The sequence below is a fragment of the Eurytemora carolleeae genome, unplaced genomic scaffold (assembly GCF_000591075.1).
Source record: "Eurytemora carolleeae unplaced genomic scaffold, Eaff_2.0 scaffold221, whole genome shotgun sequence".
Taxonomy (NCBI): Eukaryota; Metazoa; Arthropoda; class Copepoda; order Calanoida; family Temoridae; genus Eurytemora; species Eurytemora carolleeae.
In genome coordinates, this window is record NW_019396278.1 from 49,327 (window position 1) to 65,319 (window position 15,993).

The window sequence follows — 15,993 nt, forward strand, 5'->3', positions numbered from 1 at the left end:
GATGGTTATTATAGATCGTTAGAACTGACGAGGGTCAACCCAGACCGAAATATATTTTCAATAAATGTGGAACTAACATCTACTTTTTTTACTCTACAGAGGTTTGGTCCATCACCGGATCACCGAAGTTAGTTATGTTTTTTGAAATCTGATATTGTAATGCTGATGTAAACTGTATTTTGGTTTGGAACAACAAATTTAAATAAAGATATTTTTATAGAATCCTTTAAATTAAAATGATATTGCGAAATATCATTACATGAATTTTACATGTGCAAGGGATAGAAGTTAAAATATCTAGGTTTTTTAAAACTCAAGGAGAATTGAATAGAAGGAGGAGGCAATAGGGTTTCCGTACACTTTGCTGTGACGTTTTTGGACTGCTGAAGAATGAGAAGAATCAAATTAAAGGCTATCCGCCCCCCCCCTTTATAAATACGCCAGAGATGACAGATGTCAATTTATCATTTGTGTTATTGTTTACAATCTTTATTATTGTTGTTACGCAAAAACTAGTTCTCCAGCACTCCAAAAACGTCACAGCAAAGTGCACGGAAACCCTATTGCCCCCTCCTTGTATTAATTTCTCCTTGACTAAACTTATCTAACAATAAATACACAATAACCCCTCGGGCCTGCTATAAAACCAGTTATTGGATCTAGCTAGACCAGACGTACCCAGTAACCTCTAGGTCTGGGTTGTGGTCACAGCTGATAATACAGTGTAAGCAGCAAATTTGTGAAAAATACACAGAGCGTCCTATATATCATATTTAATTATCACCAAGCTTCAGAGCCAAATTACGCACATAATACTAGAAAAAAATACTGTTTTATGCATGCAATTTTTTATTTAGCCCTTTACAATTTTTTAATAATTCGAAATCTTTTTAAATCTTCTGATTTGTCCCAAAGATTGCAATTAATAGCTAAAAACGATTTTATATGATGTGGGGCACCCTGTGTAGTTATGTGTAGATGTTTTCGACATTATAGGCTAACCCTGTGTTTAATGAATCTACTACGTTTTATTACGCTACTACGCCTAAATTAATCAATTCAAATTCCTTTAAATTAACCCTATCCCTGCTGGGGTACTTGAAAACCAGGATATGCTGGGGGTGGGTCAATTTGACCCCCCCCCCCAAATCCCATGTGTTATGTCCAAATATGACAAATGATACATCATTAGAAAGCTCTTGTGCTCTACTTTTAGAATCTGCAAAAAAATTTGCAAATTTGCGAAAATTGAATTTTTTATCGCAAAATCCAGTTTTATAGTAAAAATGTTTGCAAAAAAAAATTTNTATGTCGTAAAGGTGTCTATAATTTGAGACTTTAGGAAACACACTCTTACGAACTCAGTTTTAGATTTACGCTGGGCGATTGGATTTTGACTTATGACTTTCATGAGAAACACTAGCTCCAAAGGCAGCCTCTGTGAATTTATAAAAATATTTTTTCCAGTAAGGCCCTTAACTTTCAGGGGAAAATATGAATTATAATTGGCATGGTAGTTTTTGATATAGAACTTTCCAAGATTTGCTATTTTATAAGCTATTTAAAAAGTCTCAATTTATAGTGGACAACCTTTAGGGTAGAAATTAAGAAAAGTGGAAGTTGAAAGGTGGTAAAGGAAGCCTTTTATTTGATAAGAGTTTGTTAATCCCAAAAATAATTAGGAAATTGAAATCAAACCCAGCTAAAACCCATAATTTGATGTACATCATGAATGGGGTTGTACATGGTCAATGGGGGGGGTAAAAAACATCGCCGCGCTTCGCGCGCAAAACGTTCAAACTTACCCCACTCCCCCTAAAAAATCCTTATATACACCCCTGGAATGCTGTGACTTAAAGTTTAAGGAAAACTCACGAAATCTGAATCGGAAAAAAGAGAAAATGGCACGATGTTTGAAAAAGTTAAAATATACTAATATTTCTCGTAGTGGACTTTACAATTCTCCCACCCTCCTGGCTTTTTTGTCGGATGTTTCCCAATCATACATCTAACCACTCGTTTATTCTTCATACATTGAACTTTATACCAGAGTTTAGCCCAGTCTATCTTAATTAATTTTATTTTTGTAACAATAATAAGTTGAATTTATTCCAGGAAAAGCTGTTTTTGTTGGCTCTGTTTTTATGGATCTTGTCACAATAAGGTAAACATTTTAGAAATTAAAAATTCAAAGTGAAATAATTTAAATGCGATCAAATTGATTTAAAATATAATTTGTATTGTTTAACAAATATTAATACATTATGCATTGGTTAAGTTAAATGGAAAGAACCGTAGACAAAATCAAATTCAGAAATATCTAATGAATTACGGGGATTCTCCTCAAAAATATTCAAACTGCAAGGTTTTTTTCCTGTGACATAATTTTGCTATAAATATGCTTCTGATGCAATTGATAATATTTATATTTCAAATTATCTAAAATGCTTAATTGTACAAGTTACTATTTAAATGTACAAAGTACGGGTTGTGGATTCTTTAAATAATCAAACTTTGCCTTGATATTTTCATCTAAGGACAAAGCTTGTAGAATTGTTTTAAAATCTTAATTCCATGTTTAGTGATAGATTTCCGAAAGGAGGAGAAACAGTTTTTGGTTCAGAATTCTTCACAGGGTTTGGAGGTGAGTCGGATAATATACAGAGTGTCCCACGTAGGAGGACGAATCGAAGATCCTCTTTGATCGTCGAAATAATTACGCGCATTTGATTCATTAACCTAATTTTAGAAGTATGATTCTAGAGTTAATAATCACAAAATACAAACCCTAGTCCTGAATTTCCAAAATGTGTTCCTCCATTTCTGTGCTTTCAATACTACCGGAGTTATGCAGAATTAAGATTTCGGCAGTATTTGTTTTATTTGATAAATTGAATTGCCTGCCAAAAAACTCAAATTTTCTACAGTGAAACCCTTAATAACGAATACATCGGAAGAATTTATCAAATGTCGTCTTGACAATTTTTCAATGAGTTTTATACTATACTACGTAAATTTCAATATTTGCGAAAATAAATAAATAGCCATGGATATGCGGAAACAATTTTAAAGAGTTCCATATAATCATTTAATTTAAAAAACTAAATATCTGCAACATTCCATTATCAGAAAGTGAAGAATACGACATTTGATGAATTCTTTCGATGTAATCCTCCTACCTATGCAACCTGATAGTGTAAACCTATGCAACCTGATAGTGTAAACCTATGCAACCTGATAGTGTAAACCTATGCAACCTGATAGTTTAAACCTATGCAACCTGATAGTGTAAACCTATGCAACCTGATAGTGTAAACCTATGCAACCTGATAGTGTAAACCTATGCAACCTGATAGTGTAAACCTATGATAATTAAAACTTAAACTCTTAACATCTCCGGGAACAATTTTAAAAAGCCAGGACTAAAAGTAGGTTGACGAAATGTAAAAGTAGGTTGACGAAATGTAAAAGTAGGTTGACGAAATGTAAAAGTAGGTTGACGAAATGTAAGAGTAGGTTGAAAAAATCTTAAAGTAGGTTGACGAAATGTAAATGTAAGTTGACGAAATTTAAAAGTAGGTTGACGATTTGTGAAAGTAGGTTTCTCGAAATGTAAAAGTAGTTTGACAAAATATAAAAGTAGGTTGACTAAATTTGAAAGTAAGTTGACGAAATATAAAAGTAGGTTGACGAAATATGAAAGTAGGTCTATAGTCTAAGTTTTAAATATCTAAGGTTTACACCATCAGGTTTCAAATATATTTGGATTAGAAAATTTAAGTTTGTGGCAAAGACTCCTTTCACGTTAGATTGCAAATAATACAATTTTTCAATCATAACTCTTATTATTCAATAGCAATTGCGTAAAAGAAAAATGTTTTGAAGCTCTAATAGAAAACCATATAAATTTGCAAAAATCTCTTACTTGATATTTTTTATTTAAAATTTGTCTGTTCAAGGTAAAGGTGCGAACCCATGTGTTATGGCAGCAAGATTGGGAGCTCAAGCATCATTAGTTGGGAAGGTAAGCGATGTTTAACTATTAAAATATTTGCCAAATTAAAGAACATGAGATTCACGTCAAACTAACTACAACGAAGTACATCATGTCATATTTTGATCTCATATTTAAAATCCGTAAAAAATACCGTAAGAGAAATGTGGAAATATTTAAAATACAAAATGTATTGAATCTACATCTAATAGGTGAAAATTGGTTATAAACATAAGATTCACTTTTAACAAGAACATCTAGTTTACCGTGGTTAGAAAACGAACTTACGGGATGCTTTTTTCTTGAAATATTTTAAAGTATAAAAACTTTTGTTTAAAATAAATGATTGCTAGAGGAAAATCAATGAATTTATAAATAAGTCATGAAATTACCTCTGCCATGTTGATTATAAAATAAAAAAAGTGAAGAAAAAAAGGTACAAAAATACTTTCTTGTATAATTCTTTTTCTTGGTTTCTGAAAGTTCCTGATTAAAAAGAAAATCGAAATTTCACCAACCCGATAAATTTAATGCGAGCAGTCAGCTGCAGCAAAGGAACTAAATTTTTGCCACAAACTCTGATTTTTTAATGCCTATATTTTTGTAACCCGATGGGATAGACCTTTGATATTTCAAGCTATGAATTCTGTTGCATCAAATAATCTAGGTTTGAAATATCAAAGGTTTACACCCTCAGGTTACAAAGATATAATGATTATAAAATTGTAGCTTGTGGCAAAGACTCAATTCCTTAAGTTAACATTTCCATGATGATCAACAATTACACTAACATATATTTTTAAAATTCTATTTCATCTATATACAAACCATTATATCTGATTAGGTTGGAGATGATGAGCATGGGAGAGTTTATAAACAACATCTGGAAGCTGAAGGTGTGGATATAAGGTACAATACTGTCGGAGAAGTTAAGGTCATTTACTAAGGATGTCCAACTCTACACTGTGTTTCTACTTCATAAGCATATCTGATATAAAAAGGCAGTTTATTTCTAATTCATATCTCTATAAGGAAGATTGCAGCCAATGTTAACAACGGTACACGATATACTGCATGAAGTATGGTGGTTAACATTCTTATAAAAGGAAGGAACGGTTCTAGACACAGACTAGATATGCACAGACTGCTCATAAGCTCTCAGAGGCTAGGCAATAGTTGTACTTACAAAATGAAAAATTTTCTTATAATTTTTTAATTTTTTTTTACGTGCAGAAATTGTGTTTATAATTTTTGATCTCGATTTTTTTTATAATTCCCTACAATATATTTTATGATTTTGCAGAGTTTCATTTTTTGAAGTTAATTCTTTTTAAAAATATTCTACCATAGTCGTTTTTACTCTTAGGAAAGTTGTCCTTCTTGTTAGGAAAGTTGTCCTTCTTGTTAGAAAAGTTGTCTTTGACAAAGCAAATTTTCAAAAAATATCCCAAAATTAATGGTAAAATGCTCTAGCTCCAACATTAAGTAAATCCCAAAAATTAAACTTCACATCATGAAATATACTAAAAGGAATCTCTAAAAAAAATTGTGAAAACTGGAGGATATCCTCATAGAAAAATCAAGGTCAAAAATACAAATACAACTTCTGAGCAAATGCAATTAGTAAAAAAAAAGTTAATAAGAAGTTTTTTATTTAGTAAGTCTTTAAAAGACGGCGTTATAACTCAGTAACCAGAGGTCACAAGAGCCTGAAATTTTGGATTTGGCGCTTTCTCATGATATGCTAGTTGTGTGCTAAATTTAAATCCATGACATAGGGTGGCTGACTTGATAAAGAATGACCCAGGGGCTTTAATTTTTTCTTTCCAGTGGACGGGTCAGAAGGCGTCAAACATTATAGAAATCGCTAGGTATAGCAACAAGGCGTATTTTCCGCGAGAACATTTTTTAGATTTTTGAGAAATTAAATAATCAGTGTAAAGTAGATATAATTTTCATAAAATCCTTTTATTTAAATTGTAACACGGAATTTTATGAAATCATATTATCATTACTGGAGAATTTTTTTTTATATTTTTGAGAAATTTTTGTTTTGTAAAAAAAAACTGTACATATCATTTTCATAAAATAGTTTTTTTTAATAGCAACACTTAATTTTATGTAACCATATACTCATTCATTTATGTTGTTAGTACATAATAAAATCTGGGGGGACCTTAAACACAATAGAGAGCTGTACACATGTACATATTTATCTAGTTAGTTTTAAAGTGTCTAGGGTATGTTAGAAATATTGATAATGATAATGATAATGATAAGCTACAATGTTTTACAAAAACATTTAATTTCTCAAAAATATAAAAAAATATTCTCCCGGAAAATACGCCTTGTTTCTATACCTAGCGATTTCAATACATTGGATTTCTATAATGCTTGACACCGGGTCAGAACCCTTTGGGGGAGTTGGGGCCTTAAAACTCCTGGAAACCATAGATTTTACTGATCTAGAGGGGNAAATCTGAATTTAAAAAGTTTGAAGTTGTTTAAAGTGAGAACCTGGAAGGTGTAAACTGTTCAGGCCCATGTAAAATGATGGATTGGCTAAAATATTTTCTAAAATTGGATTTTTTCTGTTGAAAAGATTGAAAAGATTACAGATTGATCAAATTAACAGCTTTCTCCCCTCTCATATACTATTCAAAACCTTCAGTTTTCTTCTATTAATGGACAATATGTGGAATTACAACAATTTTTTTCAAACTTAAACTGTAATAAGTGAATCTTTATTTGATTCACAATTGTACCATTAAAAATTAAAAGCTTTGTATGAACAAGTATGAATAAGATATCAATGTTGTTACCTTAGAAAAATTTATTATTTTCGATTGTGGTTAATGTTTAAAGGATACCATTGTGAATCCTTTTAAAATAAGGGATCACTTGAAATTACAATTTTACAAGTAAGGTTTTGCTTTTTAAGTTTTTGACCATTTTTTTTGAAAATTAGAAATATATCGATGATTTATGCATAATGGATATTGTAGGTCTTTTAACAACAAAAAACCAGAATTAATAAAAAATTGAAGTAAAACTCCTACGGTTTCCATTTTTTCTGGGTCAATTTGGTTCCGTAAAGGCCTAACGGAACTATTCCTGAAGCTGTAAAGAAACATTGACGGCGGAAATTGAAAAAAGTTGACGTGACGACTATTCGCGATAACTTTCATTTGGAATAATCGTCCCGTAAACATTTTTTAGCATGTCAACCTGTCTCTGAGTAGCTCAAAGGGTGAAGATTTATTTGAAATTTGGTTAAGTCGGGATCTGCCGTTCATTTCCAAAAGTTTTAAATGGCTTAACATTTTTAACAGATTCAGGAAATGTTTCGTAAAAGCCTTTACGGAGCCAAATTGATTCGGAACAAATTGGAAGCATAATTTTTCTCCTCTCTAGGTGGGTGTTGACGGAGAAAAATGTTACTACAGGGATTGCCACTATACAGGTTGAGTCAAGTACAGGTGGGGGACAAGATATAATAATATTTAAAGGGATTTAAAGTGTAATTTTAAGTAACCCTTCATGCAAAGATGGGAATGCCCGATTACCAACGGTACCTTTAAAACCTTTGTAAATAATGTGAAAGATATAACATATTTAAAAATACTTTTAGTAACACACATTTATTTCACTAATCTGAAAAAAGGGGAATTTTATGAATATTTTGAAATAGGTGAACAATCCCTTTAATATTATTGTTCTTTTTATTTAACTTTATCAAAAGTTGAAATTGGTAATGAATTAACAACATCCATCACCATCACCGAATTTTGAATTAACAACCAATTCTTGTTCTTAATGTTTCTTTGGTGATTAAATTAATTCAGATTTTACTCATTCATTCAGATTAATATTTTCTTTGACAGCTGTACTGAGAGTGTACAAATTATACGTTGCCATCTATTGTACTAGCATCTATTTGAACATAATTATTTTCCTAATTCAGCGAAACACCTCCATACATAGTATCTGCAGGAAAAAACCCCCCGATTTTTAAAGGGTAGAGAGGGGGTTGTGATTTATCAAATATATCCCTATGCCTGGATTTATTTTAAATATATTTAGGCGAGAATAAAATCGTGATTGTACCAGGAGCAAACAATCTTCTAACTCCGCAGGAAATCTTAATATTATTTTTATTAAATTGAAGAACCAGGTTCTAATTGAACACTTCAGGCCTCTATTTTTCTTTTAATAATTTTAGTTCTTCAATATTAAAACCTGGTTTCGTAGACTTTTCAGATTTAGTATTATGATTATAATGCTATAAAAAATAATCAAAGGTTTCCACAACCAGGTTGCAGAGATACAGGGATAAGAAAATTAGAGTTTGTGGCGACTGTTCAGTTCGTTAGCTTTCAAAAACTAGAATATTTTTTTAAGACAAGATTTAAGATGTTCTTCTATTCTTTCCCGAATTATTTGATATTTTATTTTCATATTATTAGTTTTATTTTTTCTATTTTATCGAAAGAATGGTAAGAGAAATATTAAAGAATTGATACACAGGATGTTTTTGATGCAGAGGAAACTATAAAAGGTCAGAATATATATAAGTACAATGCTCAAAGAATTTTGTAAAAGTAAAACAAAAAAAGTTTCAAATCTTGTTCAAGGATGAGAATATATTCCCCCAGATGGTAGATACGTTTGCGCGAAACTTTGTTTATGTTTTTGTCTCTGAATATGGGTAAAACATGATCAAAAAAAGGTATTAAAAACATGTCCCAATCTTTCTTTTTTCCCCAGAGTATTAAAAATCCCATCTCTCCTCTCAGGGGGGGGGATATACCCCTGTTCCTGATGTTCCTAACATTGTACACTATGCATGAAATCCCAAATGCAAGATAAATCTGTACTGCATGGTTTATAAATTATGTAATTTGTTACATTACTGACAAAAATAGAAAGGGATTTTTTTTTTTCTGAACTCTTTCTCAGTTCAAAAAGAGGTTGAATCTTTGGAATCACTTTGGACTTTGTTGCTTATTAGAAATTCAAAGTTGTTCTTTTTTTTATGTACAAAATTTATGCATTTACATTTTACACTATATAGCAGGTTTTCCTCTGCGATTCCAAATACTTTTCAAATATTAAAACTTTTTACGCTTCCTAAAAGAAATATTTGAGAATTCAATAATATAACCTATCTGCCCTCTATCATATTATAACCACACGCTTTGTCTGTGTAGCTTACAAGGCATAGAAAGGCTGTTTTTTTTTAGTTATCCTTGAATTTAGAATGATTCTTCCATTGTAAAAATTTTCCGTGTGTCTAGGATGTTCTGTTCTTTCAACAGTTTTGGAGATTAAACCTGAGGTTGTTCTAACTGCTCTAAAACTAGGTACGCATGACTCCACAGACAATTACATTTTCTAAATTTACAAAAATGTAAAAAATCTAGATTGCCCCCATCTTCCAAATAAATTAGTTACTCCAAAATAATAAATAAAAGATATTATTAAAGGGATTGTAAAGAATAAAAGAAAAGGGGGTATAGGCTGAAACTTAAGAACTTCAGGAGTGGATAGAGTCCCATAAGAGTTATATCTGATTTTCCAGTCTCGAGAAATCGATATAAAACTGTGTCAAAGGGTAGAGATAAAGTGTAAAAAATGTACAGTTAAAGCACGAAAAAAATGTAGAAACGAAGCATGAAAGGGGAAAATATACAGATAAAGCTTGAAAGAAAAAATGTACAGATAAAGCATGGAAGAGAAAAATGTAGGAATAAAGCGTGAAAGGGAAAGTGTAGGGTTAAAGTGTACAAAATGCGCAGTTAAAGCTTGATATAAAAAATGTAGAATTGAAGAATGAAAAGGGAAAATGTAGGGATAATACTTGAAAGGAAATAACGTAGAGATAAAGTGTAAGGTAAAAATATAGAAATAAAGCGTGTAAATGAAAAATGTACAGATAAAGCATGAAAGATGCAGAGATCAAGCTTGAAAAGGATTTTTTTATTATTAGGACAGAAGCATGGTGTTCGTACTGTATTGAATGCTGCTCCTGCTCGTGCTGATCTTGCTCCTGAGATCCTGGAGAATACAGATATCCTTGTTCTGAATCAAACTGAAGCTGAAATCATCTCTGGGATTACAGGTAACAACTAACAACCCGAGTCTTTTGATGAAGATAATATTTCTAGTAAATATGAAAAAAGAATAAAATTGTAGAGAGAAATTTTTAATAACTGTTTAAGTTTTCTATATAAAGGGACTGTCATTGAAATTTGAAATAACCCTTCATAAAAAAAGGGCATGCTAGATTCACACGTTTTTAATTCTGATGATTTCTTTACTGTTTCTGAAGCAAGAAATGCAAAAGTCGCTTTTGTCGAGCAACCAAAAATGAAAGTAATCATTTTTTCAAAATCAAAACATGGATATCTAATTCATAATTGATACAAAGCTTTTCAGGGTGGAGTTGTTAATCGGATAAACAACTATTTTAATGGAGGGTCCCCTTAAACTTTAAACTTTAAACTTTAAACTTTAAACTTTAAACTTTAAGGACCTTCAACTCTTTAAATTATACAAACACATAAGCCTGAAAATAATTTTTCAATTTAATTTTTTTTTAAATTTAATGAAATCACATACATTATTTTTATCTTCTATAAATATTCAAATTATCCCAAGATCTCCGTATGATTGACAGTCGTAAATTAGGTTTTGGTAAGAAAAATTTGTTTTTTATTTTAGGCAAATGGCAGGTGACGACTGCAAAACTCAAGGTATAATATAATATTTATCTGAATATGAATATAAATAATTAAATTTTTAATATAATTCAAAAATATTTAAACAAGATTATGTTATTGTACAAGCATAAATCAAGCATTTAGTCTCAAACAAACCAATGGAACTTTAAACCCCGTAGGGATTAATGAGAAACCCAAATTTAAATTTAAATTTCACTTGACTTAAATTTGTCTTAGAGTAAATGACCAGATTTTTTAAAGAAAAAGAGACGAAAGATGTTAATTCTTAGTTGTAGTTAAATATTTAAACTAAACGTGATGACACAGTTTAATTATTTATTCTATTTTATGATTCAGGAGATAGGATGCAAGAATATAATTGTAACACTGGGTAGTGAGATGTTAATTCTTAGTTATAGTTAAACTAAACGTGATGACACAGTTTAATTATTTATTCTATTTTATGATTCAGGAGATAGGATGCAAGAATATAATTGTAACACTGGGTAGTGAGGGGGCTGTTTTACTTCAAGAGAAAAGGGATCCACTTCTTATCCCTGCACCGAAGGTACAAAATAACAAAAAAATATGCAATTACAATTTGATTAAAGGGACTGTCAGTGTAATTTCAAGTGACCCTCCATGTAAAGATGGCAATGCTTAATCTGATCAAGTATGAATTCGTTTTCCATGTTCAGTATTTTGAAAACTGCGTATTTTCCAATGTGATTTCTCTAGAAAATTGACTGGTACATTTGTGCAGCAGGAAAACATATGTAAAATAACAGAATTACGACAATATCTTCCACAATATTTATCAGATAAAGATTTCAAGGAACCATTTTAAATTACGTGAACAGTCCCTTTAAGTATTTAAACAAGATGTTGAGTGTTTAAACAACCAGGTGTTGTGTTGAGTAAAACAAATATAACTGTACATAAATTAAAATTCTAAAGGAGAATTATTATGAAGAAGATTATGTAAAGTAGAAGACTTGGAAAAAAGTTCGAAATTAAAATCAACAAAAAAAATTAACAGTTTGTAGCTCTAGCAAACCTGGAACCAAAAAAGATTAAGATACTCAAATATTATAAATATTCGGAGTCTGAATTTTATGAATTTGAGCCGCGTCTCTAATCCTCATAAAAAGGTTTCAATTGAGCGCCAGCTTAAATCTTGCAACATTGAAGACACTTTTAAGTGGACCCCGACAAACCATAGTTGAGCCGCGTCTCAAATTTACGCTGGGGCTCAAATTCTTTAAATTAGGCCTTAGAACTATTTTCATTTAAAGAATTTTTTAAGGACACTGCTATGAATTAATCCCTTTAAGGTTGATGAGGTAGTAGATACAATCCCTTTAAGGTTGATGAGGTAGTAGATACAATCCCTTTAAGGTTGATGAGGTAGTAGATGCAATCCCTTTAAAGTAGATGAGGTGGTAGATACAATCCCTTCAAAGTTGATGAGGTGGTAGATACAATCCCTTTAAGGTTGATGAGGTAGTAGTAACAATCCCTTTAAGGTTGATGAGGTAGTAGTAACAATCCCTTTAAGGTTGATGAGGTAGTAGATACAACTGGTGCTGGTGATGCTTTTGTTGGAAGTCTAGTTTATTTTCTTCTTCAGAATATATATAACCCTGATCTTCCAGAGGTAAAATGTTTATTCTTTTTTCTCTTATTTTTCGCAACTGGAATGTTATCGAAGGGACTGTAGGCGTAATGTTAAGTGACCCTCTATGTAAAAATGCCAATGCCTGATTCACAACGGTTTCCTTGAAATCTTTATCTGATCAATAATGTGGAAGATAATGTAGTTTTTCCAGTTTACAAACTTTTTAATTGTGCGTATTCAGCTATGTTTTCCTGCAGCAAAAATGCGCAATATCAAACCAATTGTTCAACAATTACAATTGTGTTTGTAAATTGATAAGAATAATCCTGACATCCTTGATCAGGTTTAAAGAGTACTATTGTGAATCGGACAATTCAATAAATGAAGTGTCACTTAAAATAAAGTGTTAATACTTTGGATGTGAAAATAAATGTTCAATAGTAAAGATGAACTTGGCTGGTTCAATGCTAAGGTATAATTTTGAAATTCCTGCAAAAGTATGTGTCTTCTTTAAATATCCTTAAAGGAAATTTGAACATTCTTGAAATTTGAAAAGTAACTTACCATTGAACAATAAACATAATAAGTTGAAATATTTATAATAACAGTTATCAAATTCTCTGTGTGTGTGACATTATATTTACACGGTAAATAAACAATTTTTTATCTTTTAATATTTACAAAGAACTCAGAATCTTAAATGTCAGGCTATGAATTAGAAATGTCAAACATTTTTAGATTTCCGTTTGAAACGTTCTCAATTGTTTATTGTTAGTATTTGAAAAATCTATTTTAAATGCACTTGCACAAGGGAAGACAAATGACATTGAGCTAAATGCTTATGTTGATGGAGGAATTGTATGCTAGGATTTATGTAAAAATACATCTTTACGGGGTGAAGCGTCAAAAAATTATACTTTTTTCTGAAGATTATAGGAATTCCAAACCGTGTTCAAGGTTGAAGCTTAATCCTAAGTGCCAGTTTTGATCTAAACAAAGGTTTGGAACTTTCTTCCTCTGAACAAACATTTTTTAAATTGTGCAAAGTCAGAAATTTATTTCCTTGTACTGTACATGAACTATATTAAGGTTGTACGGAAAGCATGTGCGTTAGCTTCTTTCACTGTTGGGAAGAAAGGAACACAGTCCAGCTATCCTCATAGAGATCTAGTAACCCATCTCCTCTAGACCAGCTATCCTTAAAGTGATCTAGTAACCCATCTCCTCTAGGCTATCCTCATAGAGATCTAGTAACCCATCTCCTCTAGACCAGCTATCCTTAAAGTGATCTAGTTACCCATCTCCTATAGACCAGCTACCCTCAAAGTGATCTAGTAACCCATCTCCTCTAGACCAGCTATCCTCAAAGTGATCTAGTAACCCATCTCCTCTAGGCTATCCTCATAGAGATCAAGTAACCCAACTACTCTAGACTAGCTATCCTCATAGAGAGATGTAACCCAACTACTCTAGACTAGCTATCCTCATAGAGAGATTTAGTAACCCAACTACTCTAGACCAGCTATTCTCATAGAAATCTAGTAACCCATCTCCTCTAGGCTATCCTCATAGAGATCAAGTAACCCATCTCATTTAGACCAGCTATCATCTAAGCTAGTAACCCAACTACTCTAGACCAGCTATCCTCATAGCTAGTAACCCATCTACTCTAGACCAGCAATCCTCATAGCTACTAAACCCAACTACTCAAGACCAGCTATCCACATAGAGATCTAGAAACCCATCTCCTTTAGACCACCTATCCTCATGGAGAGATCTAGTAACCCAACTACTCAAGACCAGCTATCCTCATAGAGATCTAGTAACCCATCTACTCTATACAAGCTATCCATAAAGAGATCTAGTAAACTATCTACTCCAGACCAGATGTCCACATAGAGATCTAGTAAAATTGAAGCTTAAACATTTAGAATGTTTGAAAATATTTGTTTGTAAACAAATTTGTAAACAAATTAAGATTTTTGGATTCACTTTTGTTAGGTTTTCTTAATGTTATTGTTTGCATTTGTTAAATTGATTATTTGTGATTGTATAAAGTATGTTTATAAATATTTAATATTTTATTAAACATTATCTATTTTTTTTTATTCTGAAAAAAAGCAGGATTTCAATATTAAATTAGCTTGTTTAAAAATAACTTCCAAAATATGTGTCTATTTTTTATTGTTTTAAAAGATCCAATGGAATGGAATGGAATGGTCTAATATTGTCTAAAACGTTAAATATTCTTGATCTATGGAATCTTGGGGAAAAATATCATTATTAACCGTTTACAAATTAAAATATAGCATTTAATATATTTCTTACGTAAAGCTTCAGAATGTTTTCTAAATAAAATATGTCAAAGATATTTTTAATATAAAAGATATTTCCTAAAAATAACATTTATTCTGGAAATGAAATACTTTGAATACAGGAAATGAATTTCTTTCTAGATAGATCCAGCCTTCCAGGTTTACTTCTAGATAGATCCAACCTTCCAGGTTTACTTCTAGATAGATCCAGCCTTCCAGGTTTACTTCTAGATAGATCCAGCCTTCCAGGTTTACTTCTAGATAGATCCAGCCTTCCAGGGTTACTTCTAGATAGATCCAGCCTTCCAGGTTTACTTCTAGATAGATCCAGCCTTCCAGGTTTACTTCTAGATAGATATCTAGCAAATGAACTGATAACTCGCAACAAACACTATTTTTTTCATAAATATATTTTAGCAGCCTGATGATGTAAACCTTAGATTTTTCAGACTTTGACTTCTGATCTGTTAAACCCAGCGTTTGAAATATAGTTTTCTACTACTTTTCGGAACTTTTCAGATCAAACAAACTAATCTAATTTGTATAGGTCATCTGGTCTATCTCGTTCATCTGGTTCATCTGGAAACAATTGTAAATTTGATTAATACTGAGTTTCCAGGTGTTTCATAGCAAAACACTGGCTCATTTCTAATTTAATTTTTACGAAAAATTTTATTATTTTTTGTTATGTTTAAAGTTAGTTTTTTTACTCAGATTAAATATTCCATATATGAGACATTGAGGAAAGAGTCTGGAAATAATCAGTTATGATTTTTGGATTTTATTTTGATGAGCTAGCTGTGAGCCATGAAGAACCGGGAGCTGCCGAGAACAGAAGTGTTGATCGGGATGTATTGTTCGAACCGATTCTGTCCACCTGCAGGACTGAGACTTAGTCATTATTTATTTATTATAATAGTATTCATAGTACAGAATATAAATTCAACTTGATTGTTAAAACATATGATAATTAGTAGAATTTATTTAACTTGAAATATTATCTTTCACTATATGTTGGCAACCTGATAATATTGTTTCTGCTTTTTGACCAACATTACCGACCTAAAACTCCCCCAACATAAATAGAATAACAACTCGCTATGAGACGATTTCGTAGAAAAAAACGAGCATTTTCATCTCAAAAGACGATAAAACTTCTTTTACGGGAAATTTAAAATGTTGCTTAACCGCGGACTCTGTATGCAATTTTAGTCTTGGGTGCCCTTGGTAAAGTAAAATTCTTTTAAGTTCCCTGTAAAGTAGCTAAAATAATTAAAATTTTGAATATGGTATCTAGCAGAGATCGAAGAAATAGAAAAGTCTCCGACATCATTAAAAGAAACG

At 31.4% G+C, this 15,993-nt stretch overlaps 1 protein-coding gene and 1 long non-coding RNA gene across 4 annotated transcripts; both read left to right on the forward strand.

Moving 5' to 3' along the window:
- Nucleotides 1–1,811: 1,811 nt before the first annotated feature.
- LOC111699998 (ribokinase) lies at nt 1,812–14,418 on the forward strand. 3 transcript variants are annotated; one of them, XM_023470804.1, is made up of 14 exons: nt 1,815–2,164; nt 2,583–2,644; nt 3,960–4,024; nt 4,839–4,903; nt 7,409–7,473; nt 8,078–8,130; nt 8,522–8,552; nt 9,292–9,357; nt 9,984–10,115; nt 10,718–10,749; nt 11,189–11,284; nt 12,275–12,373; nt 13,424–13,484; nt 13,565–14,418. In XM_023470804.1, exons 1-14 carry the CDS (start codon nt 2,145–2,147, stop codon nt 13,600–13,602), a joined length of 885 nt encoding a protein of 294 aa, XP_023326572.1. In that variant the 5' UTR covers nt 1,815–2,144; the 3' UTR covers nt 13,603–14,418. The 3 variants fall into 3 exon arrangements, with proteins under 3 accessions (XP_023326573.1, XP_023326572.1, XP_023326571.1); XM_023470803.1 differs by having other exon boundaries at nt 1,822–2,164; nt 13,424–14,418; XM_023470805.1 differs by lacking the exons at nt 12,275–12,373; nt 13,424–13,484; nt 13,565–14,418 and adding an exon at nt 12,051–12,110 and having other exon boundaries at nt 1,812–2,164.
- Nucleotides 14,419–14,478: 60 nt separating this feature from the next.
- On the forward strand, nt 14,479–15,613 carry LOC111699999 (uncharacterized). The gene is made up of 2 exons (XR_002764880.1): nt 14,479–14,808; nt 14,839–15,613. It is a non-coding gene; the product is annotated as an uncharacterized LOC111699999 (long non-coding RNA).
- Nucleotides 15,614–15,993: the final 380 nt, after the last annotated feature.

What these genes read in the sequence shown, in the direction of transcription:
- LOC111699998 (XM_023470804.1), top strand. Translation starts at nt 2,145, where the DNA reads ATGGATCTTGTCACAATAAG. An exon ending in TGCAGAGGAAACTATAAAAG is followed by an intron (nt 8,553 to 9,291) that starts GTCAGAATATAT and finishes CCGTGTGTCTAG; the next exon opens with GATGTTCTGTTCTTTCAACA. An exon ending in TGACGACTGCAAAACTCAAG is followed by an intron (nt 10,750 to 11,188) that starts GTATAATATAAT and finishes TTTATGATTCAG; the next exon opens with GAGATAGGATGCAAGAATAT.